This window comes from Fistularia commersonii, chromosome 3, assembly GCF_037954325.1.
Source record: "Fistularia commersonii isolate RoL2024-O1a breed Wild chromosome 3, RoL_Fcom_v1.0, whole genome shotgun sequence".
NCBI lineage: Eukaryota > Metazoa > Chordata > Actinopteri > Syngnathiformes > Fistulariidae > Fistularia > Fistularia commersonii.
In genome coordinates, this window is record NC_141286.1 from 19,253,767 (window position 1) to 19,274,833 (window position 21,067).

A 21,067-nucleotide genomic window follows, 5' to 3' on the forward strand; every position below is an offset into this window, starting at 1 on the left:
TGCACTTAGACACTATCCATACCATGCAAAACCTTTTAAAAAATCACTGTCTCTACCTGGACTACAACTGTTCTCATTAGCTCAATTCTTAGGTTATTGTCCAATATAATCATATGTGAAATGCAGGAGACAACATAAAATGAAAACAATTTATTTGGATCTTACTTCAATCAGTTTAGGTTTGTAATGTAAAACACATTCCAAGGAATCCATACTGACCTCAGTGTGAGCATCTGCCCACAGGAGCTGTGAGCCAGCCATGTCTATAGCAAGACCATTTGGCCAGCCCAGGTTGTTACTGATGAGAACCATGCGGTCCGATCCATCCATTGCTGATCGCTCCAGCTTAGCATGCTCCCCCCAGTCCGTCCAGTACATGTAACTGTAAGAAGTCACGAGAAAGTGAGACTGAAACCAAAAACAATAAGAGACAAGCATACAAAGATAAAACTAGCCCTTTCGAGCTGCCTGTGTTGCAGTGTGTGCATTTGTGTATATATAAATATATATGATTTAAACAACTACAAAGAGACAAGATCCTGAAAGATGAAATCTGGTAATTATCATAAACTTGATGCTAATCCTAGACATTTTCAATACAAAATCCATCCATCATCTTCTTCCACTTATCCTGCACTCAGGGTTGCGGGGGATGCTTGACCCTATTCCAGCTGTCATTGGGCGAGAGGCGGGGTACACCCCGGACTGATCGCCAGTCAATTGCAGGGCCACATAAATAGACAAACAATCATTCACTCACTCAATCATTTCAGGCAATTTTTCCCAAGTTTTTCGATTAACCTGCATGTTTATGGACAGTGGTAGGAAACAGGAGAAAACCCACGCGGACACAGGGAGAGCATGCAAACACCACACAGAATTGAACCAGGGTCTTTCATGCTGTGAGGCTGATGCGCTAACCACTGCGCTGCCCTCTTTACAAAAATCATAAGATTAAAAATGATTTATCAGATATATGTACACTTTGACAAGATATTTCAAGGCTGTAAATAGCCTGTGATTGTTGACGCTTCAGTGACCTCACCCCATCTCATGGTAGAGGGCGATGGCTCGAGGGCTATCCAGGTTTTTCCAGACGAGAACTTTCCTCATTGAGCCATCTAGATTAGCAACCTCGATGCGGTTGGTGCCTGTATCTGTCCAGTAGATCTTTCTACCCACAGCATCCACTGCCAGGCCATCTGTGGTCATCAAACCTACAGGAAAAAAAACACAAAAACAAAGGGAAAGCTTGAGGCACGACACCACTGGGTGGAGGTAAAAAGCATTAAAGCTAGTCTTTATCCTCACCTGTAGATATAATGTCTTCATCTGCCGATCCATTGATGTAAGCCCTTGTAATCTTTTTGAGTGTGCTGTCAGACCAATACACTTTTCCTATAGGCAGAGAAACATGCTAGATTTCAAGAAGATGTATACACTGCTGGCCTTTTTTTCAAATACGAAATTTGCAATACACAAACCTTCTTTGGGATCAACGCCGATAGCAATAGTGTTTTTCATTGAACTATTGACAGGGAGAACCACATCCGCAAAGTACGGGATGTCTAGAGAAACCATCCTGATGTCTGTCCTCCGTGCAAAGATCAGAAAGCTGCTCATTCCTACAAACACACACAACATCGGATATATGTCAATTAGTGCACAGTTGACAATGCAACAACACTCTATATTTCCCTTCCGTAGTTGCCGATCACTGCCAAGATTGAAAAATACACTGCTGCCATCTACTCCATCATACTTGAATGCAAAAAAAAAAAATCATACCAGGTGTGCAGGTCTTTCCGTCTGTCTGAAGGTTGATGCCAGTAGGACAAGCACAGCTGGAGGATTTAGGGGCAGGAGCCAGGAGACAGAGATGGCTACAGCCTCCATTATTCACCAAACACGGGTTATGTACTAGAGATAGACACACAAACAGACTCTGCTTATACACTAACCTCCATTTCTGGGTCATCTTTGAGACACGGAATGGGAGAGGTATAAAAGATATTTGCAGCAAACCAAAAAAGAATGACAACTTGTAGATACGGATAATGTAACCCTTTAGGGAAAAGTTGAATGCTCTACACATCAGTGAGGTTTCAGTTTGGTATGAGCCCCTAAGGTTCATTCTTCAAGTCACTGATCTTGGCTCATTTTACCTGTAATCCTCTCAGTGTCAACACACACACTGAATCTGAGCTCTGAGAAAAGCAGCAGTAAGATGTTTCCTGTGCTACACAAGATCAAAACAGCGTGAGGAATGAGCACGATCACAGAAATACATTTTTAATTTATCTTGTTTTAGCTGTGTACTGCATCACTATTGTGGCCAAACTTAAGTTCATAGCAAAAAGATAACTACATTTGAGAGCCAAACAGTGACATATGTCTTAAGTCTAAATATTATAATCTATGAGAACAGGCCAAAAAATATAGTTTAGTTACACTGGACAGATTTGTTCAAAACAGGGTGATGACTCCAGACAATGAGAAAAAAAACAACTTGGCAATCGAGGTCTGAGAAAACATTACCAAGAGAATGCTGATAATCATTGTGAGAGGGTGAACAATAACAGCAAACTACAGAGTCTAAAGGAATCGAAGATCAGGTCAGTATGTTACTGTACACTGATTTTACAGGGATCCGACATTTCAAAATGAAATCGATTTTTGGTGATAGTCCTCGCAATTAAGTAGTGGTTAAGATAATGCAGCCTCAGGGGGGCACGAGCCAGTGTCTCTCTGAGCCTGTCCCAAGTCGGAATAAATGCAGGGGATTGCATCAGGATGGGCGTCTGGTGTAAAACTTGAGCCAAAACCAAATATGCAAATTGTACCTATGAATCTCATACTGGATTGGTCGAGGCTTGGGTTACCAATGACCGCCATCAGTGCTAATAGCCCACAGGGTACCAGTGGAAATTGGGTTACTGTTGGTTGAAAGAGGAGAGGAAGAGGGCGGAGGAGGAGAGAGGAGAGGAAAAGCAAGAATCTGGGACAAAGAACAGGGACTCTGAATATTGGTGACAGGAAAAGCTAAAGAGTTGGTTGACATGATGCACAGAAGGAAGGTTGATATACTGTGTGTCCAGGAAACAAGGTGGGAAGGTAGCAAGGCTAGGCGCTTAGGAGCTGGTTTTAAGTTGCACTATCATGGTATTGACAGGAAGAGAAATGGAATAGGAGTTATCTTCAATGAGGAGTTTGTTAGGGATGTTCTGGAGGTGAAAAGAGTGTCAGAAACTACAGAGAAACTAAAGAGACTGGAAACTACAAGGGTATAAGCATGCGGGTAGACTATATCTTGTATAGATGATGTAATCTGAAAGAGATCAGTGATAGTTGAAGTAGTAGTTAAAGCAGTTGTAGGTGAGAGTGTAGCCAGAGAGCATAGGATGGTGATTTGTAGGATGACGACAAGAAAGGTAAATAGGGCCAAGGCAGAGCAGAAGACGGTGTTGTGGTAGCTGAAAAGCGAGGAGTGTTGTGTGGTTTTCAGGAAGGAGTTGAGAAAGGCGCTGGGTGGTCAGAGAGCATTATTCACTTGATTGGACAACTACAGCTAAATGTGATCTGGGAAACAGGTAGGGCAGTACTTGGTGTGTCATCTGGAAAGAAAGTAGATAAGGAGATCTAGTGGTGGGATGAGAAAGTGCAAGAGTATGTACACAAAAAGAGGTTAGCAAAGAATAAATGGGATACTGAGGGGACTAAAGAGAGCAGACAGGAGTACAGGGAGATGCAGCGCAGCTCTTTGAAGTGGCAAAGCACAAATGATGACTTGCATGCTAGGTTTGATTGTAGGGAGGGAGAGAATGATTTATACAGGTTTGCAAAAAAGAGAGATAGAGATGGAAAGGATGCACTTAAGCTTCTGGTGATTAAGGATAGAGGGAAATGTACTGACAGATGAAAGATAAATTGCAGAGGGCATTGAAGAGGATTGAAGTGTGAAAAGGAGGCTTGTCCTTATGATATACCTGTGGATGTATGGAAGTGTCTAGGAGATGTAGCGGTAGAGTTTCTAGCTAAATTATTCAACAGGATCTTAGCAAGTGAGTAGATGCCTAATGGAGAAGAAGTGTGATGGTGCACATATTTAAGAATAAGAGAGATGTGCAGAATTGCGACTACGAAGAGGGATAAAGATGAGGCATAAAGATAACTTCATTGATGAGCCATGCAATGAAGGTATGGGAAAGAGGAGTAGAAACCAGATTGAGAGCAGAGTTCAGCATTTATGAGCAGTAGTATGGTTACATGCCTAGAAAAAGACAGTCAGGGGGGAGCTGCACTGGGCCTTTGTAGACCGTCAAAAAGAAGACTATGGAGTGCCAAGAGATGAACAATGGTATTGTATGAGGAAGTCTGGAGTGGCAGAGAAGTATCTTAAACTGGTGCAGGACATATATGCTAGCTGTGAGACAGTGGTGCAGTGTGCTGAAGGGGTAACAGTGAAGTTCAAGGTGAAGGTGGGACTCCATCAGGGATCAGCTCCGAGCCCCTTCTTGTTTGCAGTGGTGATTGACAGACTGACAGGTGAGGTTAGATAGGAATCTCCAGGGGCCATGATGTTTGCAGATGGCATTATGATCAGTAGTGAGAGCAGGGAACAGGTGCAGGAAAATCTAGAGAGGTGGAGGTATACTCTGAAAAATAGAGGAATGAAGGTTAATTGCAGCATGATAGAATGTATGTGTGTGAATGAGAGAGACCCAAGTGGAACAGTGAGGGTACAAGGAGAGAAGGTAAAGAAGGTGGAGGATTTTAAGTACTTATGGTCAACAGTCCAGAGGAATGGAGAGGTTGGAATGGGTGGAGAAAAGCAACAGGTACCATGTGAAAGAAGAATATCATCCATAATGAATGGAAAGATGTACAAGACAGTTGTGAAACCAGTAGTATGGTTTAGAGACAGTGGCACTGGAGAAAAGACAGGAAGCAGAGCTGGGGGTAGCAAAGATGAAGCTGTTGAGATTCTCTTTGGGAGTGATGAGGGTGGATAGGTTCAGGAATCAATCTATCAGAGGGACACCACACGTTACATACAGAGATTATGGTTAGATTAAGGAGGTTGATTCACTGTGGTGACCCCTGAAGAGAAAAGCTAAATAGAAAAGAAGAACTAGTGGTATAGATCTACCTGATGTAACATGAAGGCCTTTTGTCCCGTGACAAAGAATGTACTACTTCAAAGGATATTGACTATAGAAAAGTTGTGTCATGTTAATATACAAACCTGTTTCACGATGTCTTTGAAACATATGGATGTCCATGAGGTTTTCAAGGTTTTCAGCCAGTGTGTGTCGTTCCAAGCCGATGAGCTTGTCAGCACTCTGGATGCTCTTTGACTGCCAGTCAGTCCAGTAAAGCTTGTTTTCATGTACGGTCAGGCCAAAGGGGTGAGGCAGTTGGCTGCCAATTAAAACCTGCATGGTATATGAGATAAGGTCTGGTGAAATTTTGGAACAATGACCAAAAAACAAAGTGTGTTCTTTGACAAAAATAAAGTGGAGTCATTTGAGACATTGGAGAGTTCATTCCAGTCAACACCTGGTCTGACTCCTGTGTTGTGTTTTTTAACTTAATCCAAAATCCCCAAGGTATAGTTCGTAATCCATGAAGAAAGTAATGTCTGATTTCAGTCAAAAATCAATTTTTCTGCCTGGTTGTTTCAGTTGGACATTTAAGCCTCATCGGTCAGATTGACTGTAGAAGGTGGGTTTACCAATTACCATTTAATAGATGGTGCTCACATCGAATCTGATAACTTTGAATTTTCTTAAAAAAATTGATACAGGATTTTATGCTTTAAGAGACGCAAAGTGGTAAAAGATATATAATTTATAAAGCATGAAACTTCAGTATTGCAAGCAAAAAATAACAAAATAAAAAACAAAAATTCTTTACCTGTCTGTCAGACCCATCAAAGTTGCCAAATTCAATGGTTTTCATTCCAGCGTCAGCCCAGTACAGACGTTTAGTCTCATAATCGATGGCAAGCCCATTAGGCCAAGTAAGGTTAGATGAGATGATGACAATACGATTGGAAGAGTCCATTCCAGCACGTTCAATTTTGGGGTTTGCGCCCCAGTCAGTCCAGTACATGAAACTGTGAACCAAATGTGATATATACTGTTAAATCTTCAAACACCAATTGAAAACCTTTCCATCATCTCACCCTCCAATTGGATCGACAACGATATCTCTGGGCCTGTCCAGGTTCTCCCATATCAGCACAGTTCGCATACTCCCATCTGCATTAGAAACCTCAATACGATCTGTGCCTGGGGGTACCAATAAGGGGAATTACCAGTCTTTAATAAAAATATTCTACATAGTACAGTGTCAATAAGATTTGCTATGAAAGTAGATTACTTACCAGCATCAGTCCAGTATAGTTTGTTGGTCATCCAATCTATAGCTAAACCGGCTGGGCTCTCCAGACTAGTGTCCACTACCACCTGAAAAAGCAGAGACAATAAGGACCTAAATATAACTGTTTATATTATGTTTGATTGATCAAAGTTCTGTGGGCAATACTAACTTGCTGCAAATGTTTTGCCGTATGTATATCAACAAAATGTATTTTTTGTTGTTTTTTTAAACATATGGGGGATATTAAATCAATAGAGGACTGATGGTGATCATGCAAGTCATAGCCTGGTTGGGACTTCTTTCATTATTGTGCAAAGAAATATAGTTGCACTTTAGCATCTTCCCCAGTAGATGGTAGGGTTGCATCATTCTGTTATCTTGTGACGCATGCCTCACTTTGGATTAAGGAAAGATAAACAGTTGAGTCCATCTATCTAATATCTATCACTGACCTCCTGTTTAGTACCATTCCATAGAGCTCGGTTGATGGAATCAGTTGTGACATCAGTCCAGTAGATGTAGCCATCTCTGGCATCCCAGTCCAGCGCCACGGCATTGCGTACATCAGCCAGAGGGATGACATCATCAGACATGTCCTCTGTGTCGAAGCTGATTCGTCGGATGTCCGTCCTTCGGGCAAAAAGCAGGAACTTGTCAAGACCTGATTAAAGACCAAAGGTCTTCTGTCAGTCTTCTAGGTTTAACAGTGGGGTCAACAATGAACACAGCAAAGAAACACCAACATACAGAACACGAACAGCCTTCATATAGCAATTCTAATAGCATGGCATAAACTTTCAGAAACAAATATTTTTAACAAAGTAATGTTAAGTAACAAGTCAAAAGTTTTGTGTGTGATATATTCCTGTTTAAACTGATGCAACTTTACACCTTGTAAAAAGGCAACTGTCAAAAACATGTAAACATGTCAGTCAAAATTGTCCTCCTTTGCGCACCAAATCTTCAGGAATGAGGTGTTGCATTAACTGACACCAAAGTTATGAATGTAATCTTGTAAATATAAGACTCTCAGTTCATTATTCATATGTTATTTGACAAACAATAACTAAAATTATAAGTTGTATTTTAAAGGATTAGCACAATAATAACACATAACTGGGGATTTGTTCAGACATAGACTCTGTCAGTGAGCCATAGGAAAATTAAATGATCTTTGAGATTTTTTTTCTTTTTTTTTTTTTTTTGGATCATCAAATATTGATTTAGTAATTTTAGTAATAGTATCCATCTATGTATTCCATGCAAAAATTAAGAAAAATAAAAAAAACAAAACAATTTAAAAGTGTATTCTTTGTATCAGTGAATCAAGAAACGATGAGTAAATATGAACAAAATATTTAAATAACCACATGCAAACTTAAATGCTTATATGTTGAGGGACTCACTGTCAGCACAGTTGTAATGGTCAACCTTCTTGAAGCCAGTGGGACAGGCACAGGTATATGTCTTGTTGCTAGGGAGACAGAGGTGGCTGCAACCACCATTGTTTGTGCCACAGCGGTTTCTTCCTCCTGTAGGACACAAAGAAATGAGAGTATGCATGCACACATATATATATAAATATATATACATGACAATCACACACACATTTTTTCGCATGTTTTAAAAACACCAAATATCTGTGTTGACAGGAGAGAGAGGCAGTGAAGGCACTAATTTCAATTCAGTTTTTATAGCAAAAAGAGTGTGGAGCTCTCCTGTGTGAAGACTCCTGTTTTTCAAAGCTCGACACAGAAATACAGCACTTAAACAATTCCACTTGAGTTCTTTTTATTTACACTTATTTTTCTAATTATTACTTGCAACTAAGCATAATAATGTGCCATGGTGGCATGCCCAATTTAATTGATAAGATTTCAGGAAATAGCATTACATTGTCTTAAAACCAAGCCCCTTGATCTCGCTGATGCCACTTGTTAAACATTTCTGTCTTACAGAGTGTGATGAAATTTTTGGATGAGAGATTAGACAAGCATGCTTGGCAAGATGTTGTATTTTGTAGAATTCCTGCCAACACCCAGGCTGCTCACAGCTTATAATAGCCTCTGAATGCTACAGTGTTCTATCAGCGTGATAACCAAAACTTTCTTTTGGCCGTGACACAAGTTCAACACAGTTTGTTAGTAAAGGCTTTGCTGTCATGCTAATAAAACACATCAAGTGGCCAGTTCACCACAAGACCTAACACCAAGGCAATAAATCGTTTTATAATTTTGGGTTCACTGTGGTGAGAAAAAAAAAATCACCAATGAGCCTCTTTTGCTGTCTGTTATAAATCCAAGCATTTTGATATCCTACTCTCTCTTATAATAATGATAACTGCTGAATGATCCTTTCAAAATTTACTACAATAATTCATTTGACATTATTTACTTCTCTGTACATGCAGATTGCCTTGAATCAATTTGGGATTTTGAGGTACACTGATGATAATAAAGCATAAATACATAAAAAAATATAATTGAAAAAGTTATTAAAAAAAACATCAGACACATGCAGAGCAATGGAACAAGTTACTTGGCTATTTTGGATCTCAACAGCATTAGGCCTTCTCTTTCACACCCATGAAACACAATCTTCTATAATAAAAGTAGAACATGTACGGAGTATTTTAATTGGTATTTAGCTTTCAACACCATAACCCACCTGCAGGCTGCCTCTGGGGGTGCAGGGTGTGAATGTCCATTGGAAAATGCAGCTTGTTGCGAATAATCTCCTGGTTCTTGCCAGTGAATTTATTGGCACTGTTGATACTCTTTGTGTGCCAGTCAGTCCAGTAGAGGATGTCCTCAAACACTGTGATAGCGAATGGGTGGGGAAGGCCTAAAGAGAGAAAAGCAGCCAACTCAAGAATCAACATAGATCAAAAACTTAAAGTATGTCAGCACTTTACCTGCATGATGAACAAATAGAATGATATGGCTGGGTTAATGACTTTAAGAACAAGCACACAAACCACCACACTTTTGACTTTCATCCCCATTCAGGCTTGTTTAAAACTTTATTAAGTTATTCTCATTGAACTTGAGATGGTTCAGTTGGAGCAAGTACAGCTAAAAGCATTGGCGGTATTGGATTCTTAACCTTTCCACTTATAAACTGAATGGGAGATCCTGAATAGCCTTGGTCCCCGATACAGGGAACAAATTCTACAGATACAAAGATAAAAGCAAGTCCACTGTCTGATTTCACATTTCTGATTTTAATTGCTTAAAAGGGAGCTTGTAGATAATATAAATCGGAAAAAAAATGTTTATAAATGTATTTTTCCAAAAACATTTCTTGCTCATTTTCGTTTCAAATTCTTCTCAAATTTTAAGCATTTTCTTCATGATCTTTGGCCGATTCCATAGTTGTTTTAAAGGTTGTTGCACACAGTTTTGAAACCACCAACATGAGCGTGCAAAAACAATGAATAAATGAATAAATTGGCAAAGAATAGTTAGGAACAAAAACAAACTATTTCTTGGAAGAAGACAATGATCTACATTTAATTCATGCGCTCTAACTCTCATGCTCTGCCCTCCTTCGCTAAAGTAGCTTCACAGTCTGCTGGAGGAGAATGCAGAATAAATGAAAAAAGGGGTTTCTCCTGCTACATTAAAAATAGGTGTTGGTGCTAATGGTAGTTATGTGAGGGACTTTTAAAAACGACACTGCTCATTTAATGAGGTTGTTACATAGCTCTAACTGAAGCTTCCAAGATGCCAACGCTGACACACATAGCGGCCCAAGGCTCCCAGCTACCGATGTTTATTAAGTTTTACGTGTTTTTAACATTTTTTTTGCGTTCTTTCTCGGTTCGATTTCTGAAGTGGAGGCACTAATCCAGTACAAAAGAACCGAACTTTTTAAGAACTTTAGGAACTCTAGACTTTGCTAATTTCAAAAAACGGACTTTCCTATACGTTCACAATTCGTGGTGCACAGCAATGAAAATTGTCGGAGCATCCTGCTCCCCTGAGATATAATGCCTTGCAGTGAAATGCAGACTGTTTAAAATGGTCAGACAATTCAGCTCCATTATTACTCTAGTGGCCTATATACCCCAGTAAGCTAATGCTAAGTTAGCACTGGAGGAGCCCTACTGCCTGATCAGTAGCCGAGATGAATGCAAATCCAGAGGCTGCAGTGATCGTAGTGGGTGACTTCAATCATGTGGAGCAAAAAGCTGTGCTCCCCAAATTTCATGAATACATAAAGTTATCAATGAGGGATAATAATATACTGGATCAGATATACTGTAACATTCCAGGTTCATGCAAGGCTACAGCAGCCCCCCATCTTGAAATGTCAGATCACACTCTATAGAATTGATCCCTGCCTATAAACCTCTCATCTGCAGGTCTAACCCCATCATCAAAATGATTCAGGTCTGGACTGAGGAAGCCTCCTCAGCCCTACAAGACCTGGGGAGTACTCAACGAGGGCACTGATGTTGAGGAATACACATCGTCAGTCTTGTCCTATTTTCATTTCTGCACCGAAGTTGTCCTACTAACAAGGAAAATCACTGTCTTTCCTAACCAAAAGCCGTGGATGAACACCACAGTGAGGCCCATGCTCAAAGCCCGGGATGCTGCCGATAGGGCAGGCAATAGGCTGGCCAACAGCAGGGCCCAAAGGGATATGAGAAAGGGCATACAGCAGGCCAAAAACAGGCACAGACAATGCATTGAGGACCACTTCAACAAAAGCGACCCATCCTATATGAAGAGAGGTATCAGGGACATCCCTAACCACAAAGGTAGTACCCAACAGATCAACAACAACTCTACCCTACCTGACACCCTGAATAGCTTCTTTGCTTGCTTTGACTCGTCAAGCTGCAGAGAGGCTCCACATCTTCCTCAGCCAGAGGTGCAACAACAGTCTTTCGTCCTGAAGCAGCATCAGATGAGTTCTACCCTGAGGAAGATCAACACCAACAGGGCTGCAGGACCAGACGGTGTGTCAAGTCGGACCCTGAAGTCATGCGCAGAGCAACTGGCAGTGGTCTTTCTGGATATCTTCAATCGGTCCCTGCAACCTCAATAATCGTGCCTGTGCCAAAGAGATCAACTGTCATTTGCCTCAATGATTACCGTCCTGTTGCCCTAACACCAGTGCTTCAAGCGTCAGGATGCTTTTCATGGACTTCATCTTGGCCTCCAATACTGTCCTCCCAGACAAGTTGGCCCTGAAGCTCTGCAACCTAGGTCTGCCTGCCTCCCTGCGTTTGTGGATCTACGACTTCCTCACAAACCGTCCTCAGGTGGTGAGGCTGGGGAACTCCACATCATCCTCTTGGATCCTGAACACTAGCCCGCTGCAGGTCTGCGTACCCACCCCTCTTCACCCTCTTCACACACAATTGTCTTGCCATCCACCCCACAAACAACACCATCAAGTTTGCAGATGACACCACTGTGGTGGCTCTCATATCAGACAACAATGAGACCCTCTTCGGAGAACAGATCCAGCAACTAACTCAATGGTGCTCAAACAAAAACCTCATCCTTAACACAAGCATGACCAGGGAGATGGTTGTGGATTACCGGAGGTCCAGGAGAATGGCACACACTCCTCTCCATATAAATGGAGATGCAGTGGCATGAGTTCACACCTTCTAGTTCCTGGTCATCCACATCTCATCCAACCTGACCTGGGCTGTTAACACCTCATACCTGATGAAGAAAGCCCAGCAGCAACTCTTTTTCTTCAGGAAGCTGAAGCGAGCTCTCCTCTCAGCTACTCATCAAATTCTACAGATCAACAAAAGAAAGCATCCTCCGTCTCAGCGCTACAGTGTGGTATTGCAGCTGCACGGCACGAGACAGAAAAGTGTTGGCCCGGGTGGTGAGAACAGCACAGGGCATTGTGGGCTGTCTTTTTTCTGGATCTGGGCTCTATCTACAATGCCCGGTTGCAGAAGAAGGCTAAGAACATTGCAATGGTTCCCACCCACCCGGGCAACAGCCTGTTTGTGCTGCTCCCATCAGGAAAACAGTGCAGGACAATCAATACCCACACATCTCGGCTGAAAAACAGCTTCTGCCCAAGAGCTGTAAAAGCAATCTCTTCCCCAAACCCTTCCCCCTTGCAAGCTACCACACCCCATCCCCCAACAGAGCACTCACATTCACACCTGGACCCACACACACCTAGCCACACACTAATACAATGCCCCCCTGCTGACAACCCCTCCACCCCCTCAACCTCCCACAGAGACAATACCTTGTACTAAGTTTCAGCACTTTGAAATCATTCATATTCCCCTTCATACGATCCACATCATGTGTATAACTACGCACTGTGTAAATAACTTGTCCGTCTATTTATTTTTATTTATCTGTATTTTATTTTTATAAATACCTGTACATGCTCTGAGCTGGGAGCTCTCATCGCAAAATTTTCTGTGACTGCACGATGAAAATTGCAAATCTTGATTCTCGATCCTTGAGATCCTGAATGAGGTTGCAACATAGCTCCAACTGAAGAGGGAACAATAATTAGCCCTAAGAATAAGAGGGGGGTTGTGAGCAATGTTGCTTTAAAATTACATCTCATAATAAATAAAGCCTCGAGCCAGCTCGAGGCACCACCTCATTGTCGCAGAGGGCTATGTGTCTCCCAATGATCCAAGAAGCTATGTTTGGGGCTTTAGGCCCCTGGTAGGGTCCATCAAGGCAAACAGGCCATGGGTGAGGGACCAGAGAAGAATGAAAAATGAAGAAATAGACAAAAAGACCTGGATTTCCCTTCCCCAGACATGGGTCACCAAGACCCCAGCCTGGATCAAGGCCCAGGAAAAAGGCTCGATGGCCTGCGCCACCTTCCCTTGGGCTCACCATGTATAGGAAAGGCTGAAGGGGTTGGGTGCAATGTGAGCTGGGTGGTGGCCAAGTGGGGGACCTTGGTGGTCCAATGCATGACTGCAGAAGCTGGCTCTAGGAACATGGAACGTTAACCTGTCTAGTAGGAAAGACGCCTGAGCTAGTGCATGAGACTGAATTTCTGGCTTTTTATAGTCCAACTCACCTCGACACATGGCTCAGGCTCTGGAACCAGGCCTCTTGAGAGGGGTTTGGCTGTTTTCTACTCTGAAGTTGGCCCTAGTAAGAGGCACCAGGCAGGTGTGGGCATATTGATTGCCCCTGACTTGGCGCCTACATGTTGGGGTTAAACTCAGTATATGAGAAGGTAGCCTCCCCACGCCTTCTGGTTGGCAGATGGGTTCTGACCGTTGTGTGTGCGTATGCACCCAACACCAATGCAGACTGCCCACCCCTTTTGGGGTCTCTAGAGGGGCTGCTGGAGAGTACTCCTGTTGGGACAAAGGACCAACTTTTGGGAGATTACCTGAATTGGAATGTGAAAAGGTAAAGCTATACAAAGGAGGGAAACCTGTTGGATCACAAGAATTGAGGCTCATGTGGAAGCTACTGGGGGCTGGTTCTGGTGATGAATCTTTCCTGGCTGTTCAGAGAGTGCAGATGGGCCTGGTGTGTGTGTGCAAATCAGTCTTGGCGATATACGTCTTTGAAAGGTTGTGTCTGAGGCCCCCTCCTATGTTCAGTGATGTTTTTTTCTGTTTTGACAAAGATGGCTTCTTTGACTCCTCTCTCAAACCATCTGTTTTTCTGGCCAGAATATGGACATTGCAGTCTTCAAAAGAATGGCCCTGGAGTGCAGATTCCTATCCTGAAATGGTGTCTCTCCTGTGTTGGGTCATCTGTTTGTGCAGAGGTTGTTTGGTCTGTCCTATGTAGACATCATCACAATCCTCGGTGCAAGTAACAGCACACATTCCCAATCTTATGCCCGGGTGTTTTTTCCATGGGGTGCACTAGTTTTTGTCTCAGTGTGTTGTGGGGTTTAAAATGTATCAGTATATAGTGTTTGTTGAACGACCTTCAGATTTTCTCCGTAACGCCAGCAACATATGGCATGATGATGTTCTTTCATTTGTTGTTGTCTTCCTCCTGTTCTATGTTCCTGTGTCTGGTGGTTTCTGATTTGGCTGTTGTTTCTGTGTTGCTGCCTTTGGCAATTGATGGGATGTTCTTGGCCCGGTGGAAGCCTGAAAGAAGCCTCTTGGATGAGGGGTGGAACGTCTTCAAGTGAAGAAATTCAAGTCCAGTTGCCACAACAAGATTTCAATAAGAATTTTTCTCCAGAACTGTGTCCTTACTGAACCCTTTGTCCTTTCACCACTATCACTGTGCCACTGTACTGTCCTGCGCACACACACACACACACACAACTTCCCCTTACCACATGAGTTTGGTAACTCCAGGTAGTCACTGTATTTATTTATTTATCTATCTATTTATTTATGTACTATTTAAATGTCCATTTCAACTGTATTGTGTATACAACATAACTAAACAGCTGTATATTTCCATTTGTAAATTATGTCCATAGTTCCTGCCTATAGTTTACTATTAAATGCACATATCCATCTGCACAACATGAACATTGTATTGAATCCGAAAACTGGTACTGGTATATTATTGACATAACACATGTCAGACAGTAAATTTATTTATCAAAATGTTTATTATATCTGCACCTGCTGCTATTTTTGCACTTCTGGTTAGATGCTAAACTGCATTTTGTTGCCCTGTACTTGTACATGTGTAATGACAATAACATTGAATCTAATCTAACCATGCAATCTCAAAGATTCTTTATTGTTAAACACATGAGCATGCTACATTTAATGATAACTTTTTTTTTTTTTTAAATGTCTATAAAGACTTAAAATGCTTGACCCAAGTTTTATTACCAATATTTCTGCTTACCTTTTCATGAGTGATGTGATTTTGAGAAAGGCATACCTGAAGAAAAAAACCCTTATCCTCCCCCTAAGGCCACACAAGGTGTGTCTGGGGTGATACAAACTGACTGTGTGTGTTTTTTGATCTTATCCAAACACTAGGAAGACAAACAGTACACCCTCTGCCCTGCTCTTAGTCACTTGCAGCTACACAGGCGCCTAGTTTTGATACGGTCACCTTCCTCCTTGTCACCCCAGCCCTCCTGTGTTTTCTTTCCGGGACAGCTGGTGGAGCAGCTGCAGGCCGACAGGGTATCAAAAATCCAAGCCTTCACAGTAATGTCCCCTTTAACCTACATGTGGCACCTCTTGCTCTTCTCGCGCCACAAATGAATTTGTCACCCTCTCAGAGGGTACGTCACCCACAATGGACTGCCGCCTCCAGCTGGACAGAATACTGCTTTGTATTGGATCATGATGTACCACAAAATAGGCTAACTATGGCTTTGGTCTCTAATCACATTCCTTATTTATAGAAAGCTGTTCATTGTCAAGGACATAGATAGCTGACTAATAAAACTGTACCACTGCAATGTATGTGTCTTAGACATGATGTGCAATAATTAAAAAAATATGAAAGTCAATAAAATTGACTTTTTGAGCCCTGCTTTCCCCTTCTTCAATGTGCATAATTAGTAATGTGTCCATCACAAATACTGTTAGTTTGTAGGATAACGCTATGGCTGTGGACACTAACATTGGATATGTATAGTCATAAAACTAAAAGATCAATAATTTTGGATTCTAAAGGATCAGGACCTTTTCTCCTGTCCCTTATACAGGAAACATATACTAATAATACCTCAAAAATACATGAAGATTCATTGGAAAATGATGGTTCCATGCACTGTTCTCCATTCATTCGGGACGACCCGTTCATTTACTTGAAAAGACCAATTTAAAGGATGTTTCAGTGACGAATAAATCGATTTAATCCAGAACTGAGCCTAGTTTGCGTCTTAAAACCGGCAAAATACAAAATACCATCAGATTGTGACTCAACCAGTATAAATTAACATAAAAACTGACTGAAAAATTCCTGTGCTGTAATGCAAGAAAAGAGAAGGCATTCAAACAGTTAAGTATTGTGATATAAGCCATGATCCTGTTCACATACATCTTAACACCCCTCCCCTAAATAAAAGTAAACAGGTCTTGATCTGCTACACCCGACTGGCATCCAGCTCCAATGACAGGGGAGTTGGCATAAATTCAACCATCAGACACACATATACATACACTGAACTATAGGTGTCAGTGGATAGACATTAATTAACATTCTTTGGCACAGTGTCTCAGAATGTAGCCATGCGCACACTCAAACATGCCATTTATCCTGTGTTGTCTGAGCAAACAGTGACTGTGGCAGAAGGACAGGGCCAATTACAGCCTTTTATCCTGAGAGCACACATTATTATGGTGAGTTCACAGGGATGCAATAGACACAAGAAGTGGTGGACACACGCATGATGCATGGATACATGGACGTGTGCGCACGCACAGACACACACACTTTTTTCTTCACACCCAAACACTCCAGGATGTCCACCATGAGCGTCCAACCTCCATAAAGAAAATCCATGTTAAATAGGGAGCAAAACCTTGTGTATCTTTACATTACGAGGAGAGATACACATCAACTTCTACAATTATTTTAAACTAATTTCTTGGCCCTGAAACACTTCAAAGTTTTGTTCAAATTGGTGATTTTACCTGCTGACAGACAAATACACCAACTTAACAGATTTTCCAAAGGTCAGTCAGCAGCAGAGGTAAGTTTCACAGGCAATGCGGCAAGTTGGAAATTTAGTTTTAGTAAAGGAAGTCTGTTACTGTTAAGTTTTTATCTCAAATGAAGTGGCAGAAAAAAAAAAAAAACTCCTTTCTTGCCATTTTGCATTTCAATGGCTTTCAAGGCCAAGCATAGTTTTTGGATTGAATCACAACATAAATGTACTATAATCAGCCCTGCATCTTTCTGAAGTCAGGCTTGAAGGATGGAATACCAGAACAACATCATGAAAAACAAAAAAATAAAAAATCCATCGTAGAAAGTGTGTGAATTTGATGGATTAGTATCCTGACATTTGCATCTGCAAATGTCAGATCCCTAATTTCAGAGTACATACACATATACTTGCTATATACATGAGCAAGACAGTCTTCAATAGACACTGACAGTCTTCAATACAGCATAAAGGGAGCCACATGAGGCTTTGCGTTGTAATAAATGGTGCTAAATGATTTGTGAATACCTGAAATTAGCAGAAGCAATATTTGATTGCTTGTTCATGAAAATATGGCACTATTACTTTGGATTAACTACATGATGAATGGAATATACATTTCATACTGTATATCGTCTCTTCCAATTTTAACTTCAGTGTATTGCTATTTGCGTATGCGTCATCGGTGTATTCCCACAACACAAAGAACTTTGAGGCCATGAAACTCAAAGTGAAATGAAACACTAAAGCTCAGCTGTGATACTGCAGACCGTTTTAGTTTCTACTCTATCTAGTAAACAATCTTATCAGCAACACAGTATATACATTTCCCATACTTGTATTATGATTGGTAAAAACTATGTACGTCACCATAGTAGGTGATTTTACCTTGGTTGATGACAGCTTTGCGATTGCGGCCATCCAGGTCTGCCCTTTCAATGACGTGATGCTTGGCATCCACCCAGTACATGCGTCGACCAGCATAGTCGATTGTGAGGCCGTTGGGCCAGAACAAGTGTGTGTCTGCGATGACCCGGCGATTAGAGCCATCCATATTGGCATACTCAATTCGAGGTGTGTTACCCCAGTCTGTCCAGTAGATCTTCCTGGGGAAGAAAAGTGTGTTGTTAGCCCTTGTTAGCGCTCAGGTTTACATTTTCAAGATGCAAATTTAGCTGGCTGTCATGACATCCACAAAGCATTATGCTAAGAGTTCTGTCCGGAATGATATAGTCGGTGTTACAGACTTGGTGTGAATGCAGTTTTCCTCTAATTCTTTAGTTCTGAGCCTTTTTTAATGTATTCTCATTATATGATTTAAATGAGGTCCCTAATAATCAGGATGAGTTTTCTACGTTGACAATTATTAGGGGCTTTGGCAAAGACTCTTTTCTACCATTGAAATAAGTGAAGCTCTGGAGGTTCAAGCTTAGCTGCTGCTTCACTCATGATATTTTTCACACATGTGCTTGCCTGTGGGCACTACCATGCTGCCAAACTTACACCCCTGCTTTGAAATGGAACTGAGATTGGGAGAAATTGCGAAGGGATAATGCATACATTTGAATACATCTGTTGTTAATCTGTGGTATGTGTGTCTGTGTGTGTTTGGGGTTGTACCCTTCTATGGGATGCAGGGCAATAGCTCGAGGTTTCTCCATGTTCTGCCACAGCAGCACCTTCCGATGGGTACCATCCAAGTTTGCCACCTCAATACGGGATGTCCCGGAGTCTGTCCAGTACAACTTGTCATGGATCCAGTCAATGGCCAATCCCCCTATTTTAAAAAAGAGGTGTATTTTCATAATGTCGTGTTGGGACGAGAACCACGGACATGGGGATTTTCAAGAAGACGGATGTCTGCCTAATGATGAATGAAATTCATTACTGAATCACCAAATTGAATAATATGCTTTGTGCATGCTTTTGCAAAATGCCAAAGGGAAAAAAAGAGTTGATATCTTTTAACTGAGTTGCTAACAGCACAGAAGGATGAGAGTCACAAATCTTTGAGAATAAAAGCCTTGAATACTTGTGTGTTTATAACTTGCCAACAAAATAACTTGTCTCAAAATTACATATCAACTTAATTATTACTAAACAACATGAAAAATTAAAAGATGTATAGAAGAAAACATTGAGAAATGACATTTTTTCTACAATGTCTGTAGGCAGTATTAGTATTTTAGGTTTTGTTTTTTGGTGTTGTTTTGAAACAAGAAGTGACATATGGTTTGTGCAGCTCAGCCAGCACTTGAGAAACAGTTGAAAAAGCTGGAAAAAAAACAACACAATACATGAAACCATGTCTTATTTTCGGCGGGTTGAGCAATATATCCATGACTCATGTTAAAAAATGCAAACAGATGTTGATATAAAACAACAACATATTTGGTTGGTGCATACAGATCAAGGAAATGGTTACAAGACAACTCATAAAAAATGTTGACTTTTGTTGGAGACCCTCAAAACTGATGCTCAATCCATATCAAAGCCGCAAAGCCACACTGTGTATTAAGTGATGGAAAAAAGGTTCAACCGCAAAGTAGAAAATATAATTTAAAAAAAAAAAACGAAAAAAAAAAAATTTAGAGAGACACATAATACTGTGTCTAAAGAGGAGGTCAGAAGAAGAAAAGACATACAGAACCTCTGTTCCTTTTTGAGAAACCAAGGGAACGGATTTGCAGTCAAAAATTCTATTGAGACTGCCATCAAAGAGATGTTTCTTATTGCAAGTAAAATAAACTTTTGATTATACATCTAATGAGGCATATCAACAGTTTTTGCTTTGTACAGCATTTTTTAAAGGAGCATAATAACTGAAACCACAACAGAGACATCCACATGTCTTTAATGGCAATTCTCGAGGATAGTTGTTCCGTCTGCCAGTTAACAGAGATGGTCCAGTATAAGTCTTTCAAAGAAAACTCAGTTCAAAGCAAGCGTTGGATTAATAAATTTAAGTCAGGCATTATTTTGATGCATTTATTTATTTATTTAGGCTTCAAATATCACTTATGGCTAACTAAATGTTCTGAAATTGAACAGAAAGCTAAAGTTGTGTTAAATACGATCGGACATTGTGATGGCTGAAGTTTATCAAATTGGAATAAAGCTGGACAAATATCAGTAAAGTTGAATAAAATGTATACTTAACCCACCTGGACTCTCCAGGCCAGTGGAAACCACCTCTTCAACATTTGAGCCATTGAGGTTGGCCTTCATGATGCGATCCAGCGTCACATCTGACCAGAAAACCAGTTCTCTGCTGTGGTGGAAGTCTAGTGCTATGGCATTTTCCAGGTTGTTGAGCAACAGAGTGTACTCAGAGCGGTGTGGTAATACCTGGCGGATGTCAATTCGGTTGGCAAATAACAACACTGGCTCTGGACCTGTATGACAAAGAAAACAGAGAGGCAGTACTGAATAACAAAAAGTGGGAAAAAAGCAAGCAGCCAAGTGAAAATTGCACATTAAAAAAGTCAAAACACAAAAATGTTTTTCTCAGGGGATGACAAACACTATTCACGACTGAAAGCATCTTTCTGACTTAAGGCACAGGGTGTGGGTTCTGACAGCTGCCTGACAGACAGTCCTGACTTGGGTTAAACTTTGCTGTTCAGCAGATTGATGGGCTGCTGCACCAGCACTCCACCCTTGCTGCATATCTAAATCTAGTACAGACCTTCAATTTGAGCTCAGCTCAGGGGAATGGCAACAGTTACTACCGAAAGGAGTATAAAGAACATGCAACCATGCAACTATTAGAGGTCAAATCCCAGCAAGTCTTGGCAGGCACATGTCAAAGTTGAACCAAAGCACTGAGGTTTTTACCCAAAGCCTTGCAGCTGCGTTTGTCGGGCCGTAGCTCATAGCCCTGAACACACCAGCACTGAAAGCCCCCCTCCATGTTGGTACAACCTTGGCTGCAGTAGCCTTCCTCTGCACACTCATCCACATCTGGAACAGACCACAAAAAGGAGGTGGAGACAGTGGCTAAGTCGTATCACACTCTAACAGTATTGACAGCAAATTTAAGACAGTGCAATCTACTACAAGGTGGGGAAAAACATACCAAGTAAAATTGATTACATTTTAAAATGTATACATC

The 21,067-nt window shown here is 41.2% G+C and overlaps 1 protein-coding gene across 3 annotated transcripts in view; it reads right to left on the bottom strand.

Moving 5' to 3' along the window:
- lrp4 (low density lipoprotein receptor-related protein 4) overlaps positions 1–21,067 on the bottom strand; it is a 120,822-nt gene that overhangs the window by 10,106 nt on the left and 89,649 nt on the right. For all 3 annotated transcript variants that reach the window (XM_086143991.1, XM_086143990.1, XM_086143992.1), the window contains exons 11-26: positions 20,791–20,916; positions 20,118–20,348; positions 18,574–18,730; positions 17,842–18,059; positions 9,052–9,228; positions 7,791–7,916; positions 6,837–7,045; positions 6,389–6,470; positions 6,188–6,293; positions 5,917–6,118; positions 5,246–5,435; positions 1,789–1,920; positions 1,485–1,625; positions 1,312–1,398; positions 1,046–1,217; positions 220–382 (exon numbers count right to left, since the gene is read on the bottom strand). In XM_086143991.1, coding sequence (XP_086000117.1) covers positions 220–382; positions 1,046–1,217; positions 1,312–1,398; positions 1,485–1,625; positions 1,789–1,920; positions 5,246–5,435; positions 5,917–6,118; positions 6,188–6,293; positions 6,389–6,470; positions 6,837–7,045; positions 7,791–7,916; positions 9,052–9,228; positions 17,842–18,059; positions 18,574–18,730; positions 20,118–20,348; positions 20,791–20,916 — 2,519 coding nt within the window. The remainder of the gene's footprint in view (positions 1–219; positions 383–1,045; positions 1,218–1,311; positions 1,399–1,484; positions 1,626–1,788; positions 1,921–5,245; positions 5,436–5,916; positions 6,119–6,187; positions 6,294–6,388; positions 6,471–6,836; positions 7,046–7,790; positions 7,917–9,051; positions 9,229–17,841; positions 18,060–18,573; positions 18,731–20,117; positions 20,349–20,790; positions 20,917–21,067) is intronic.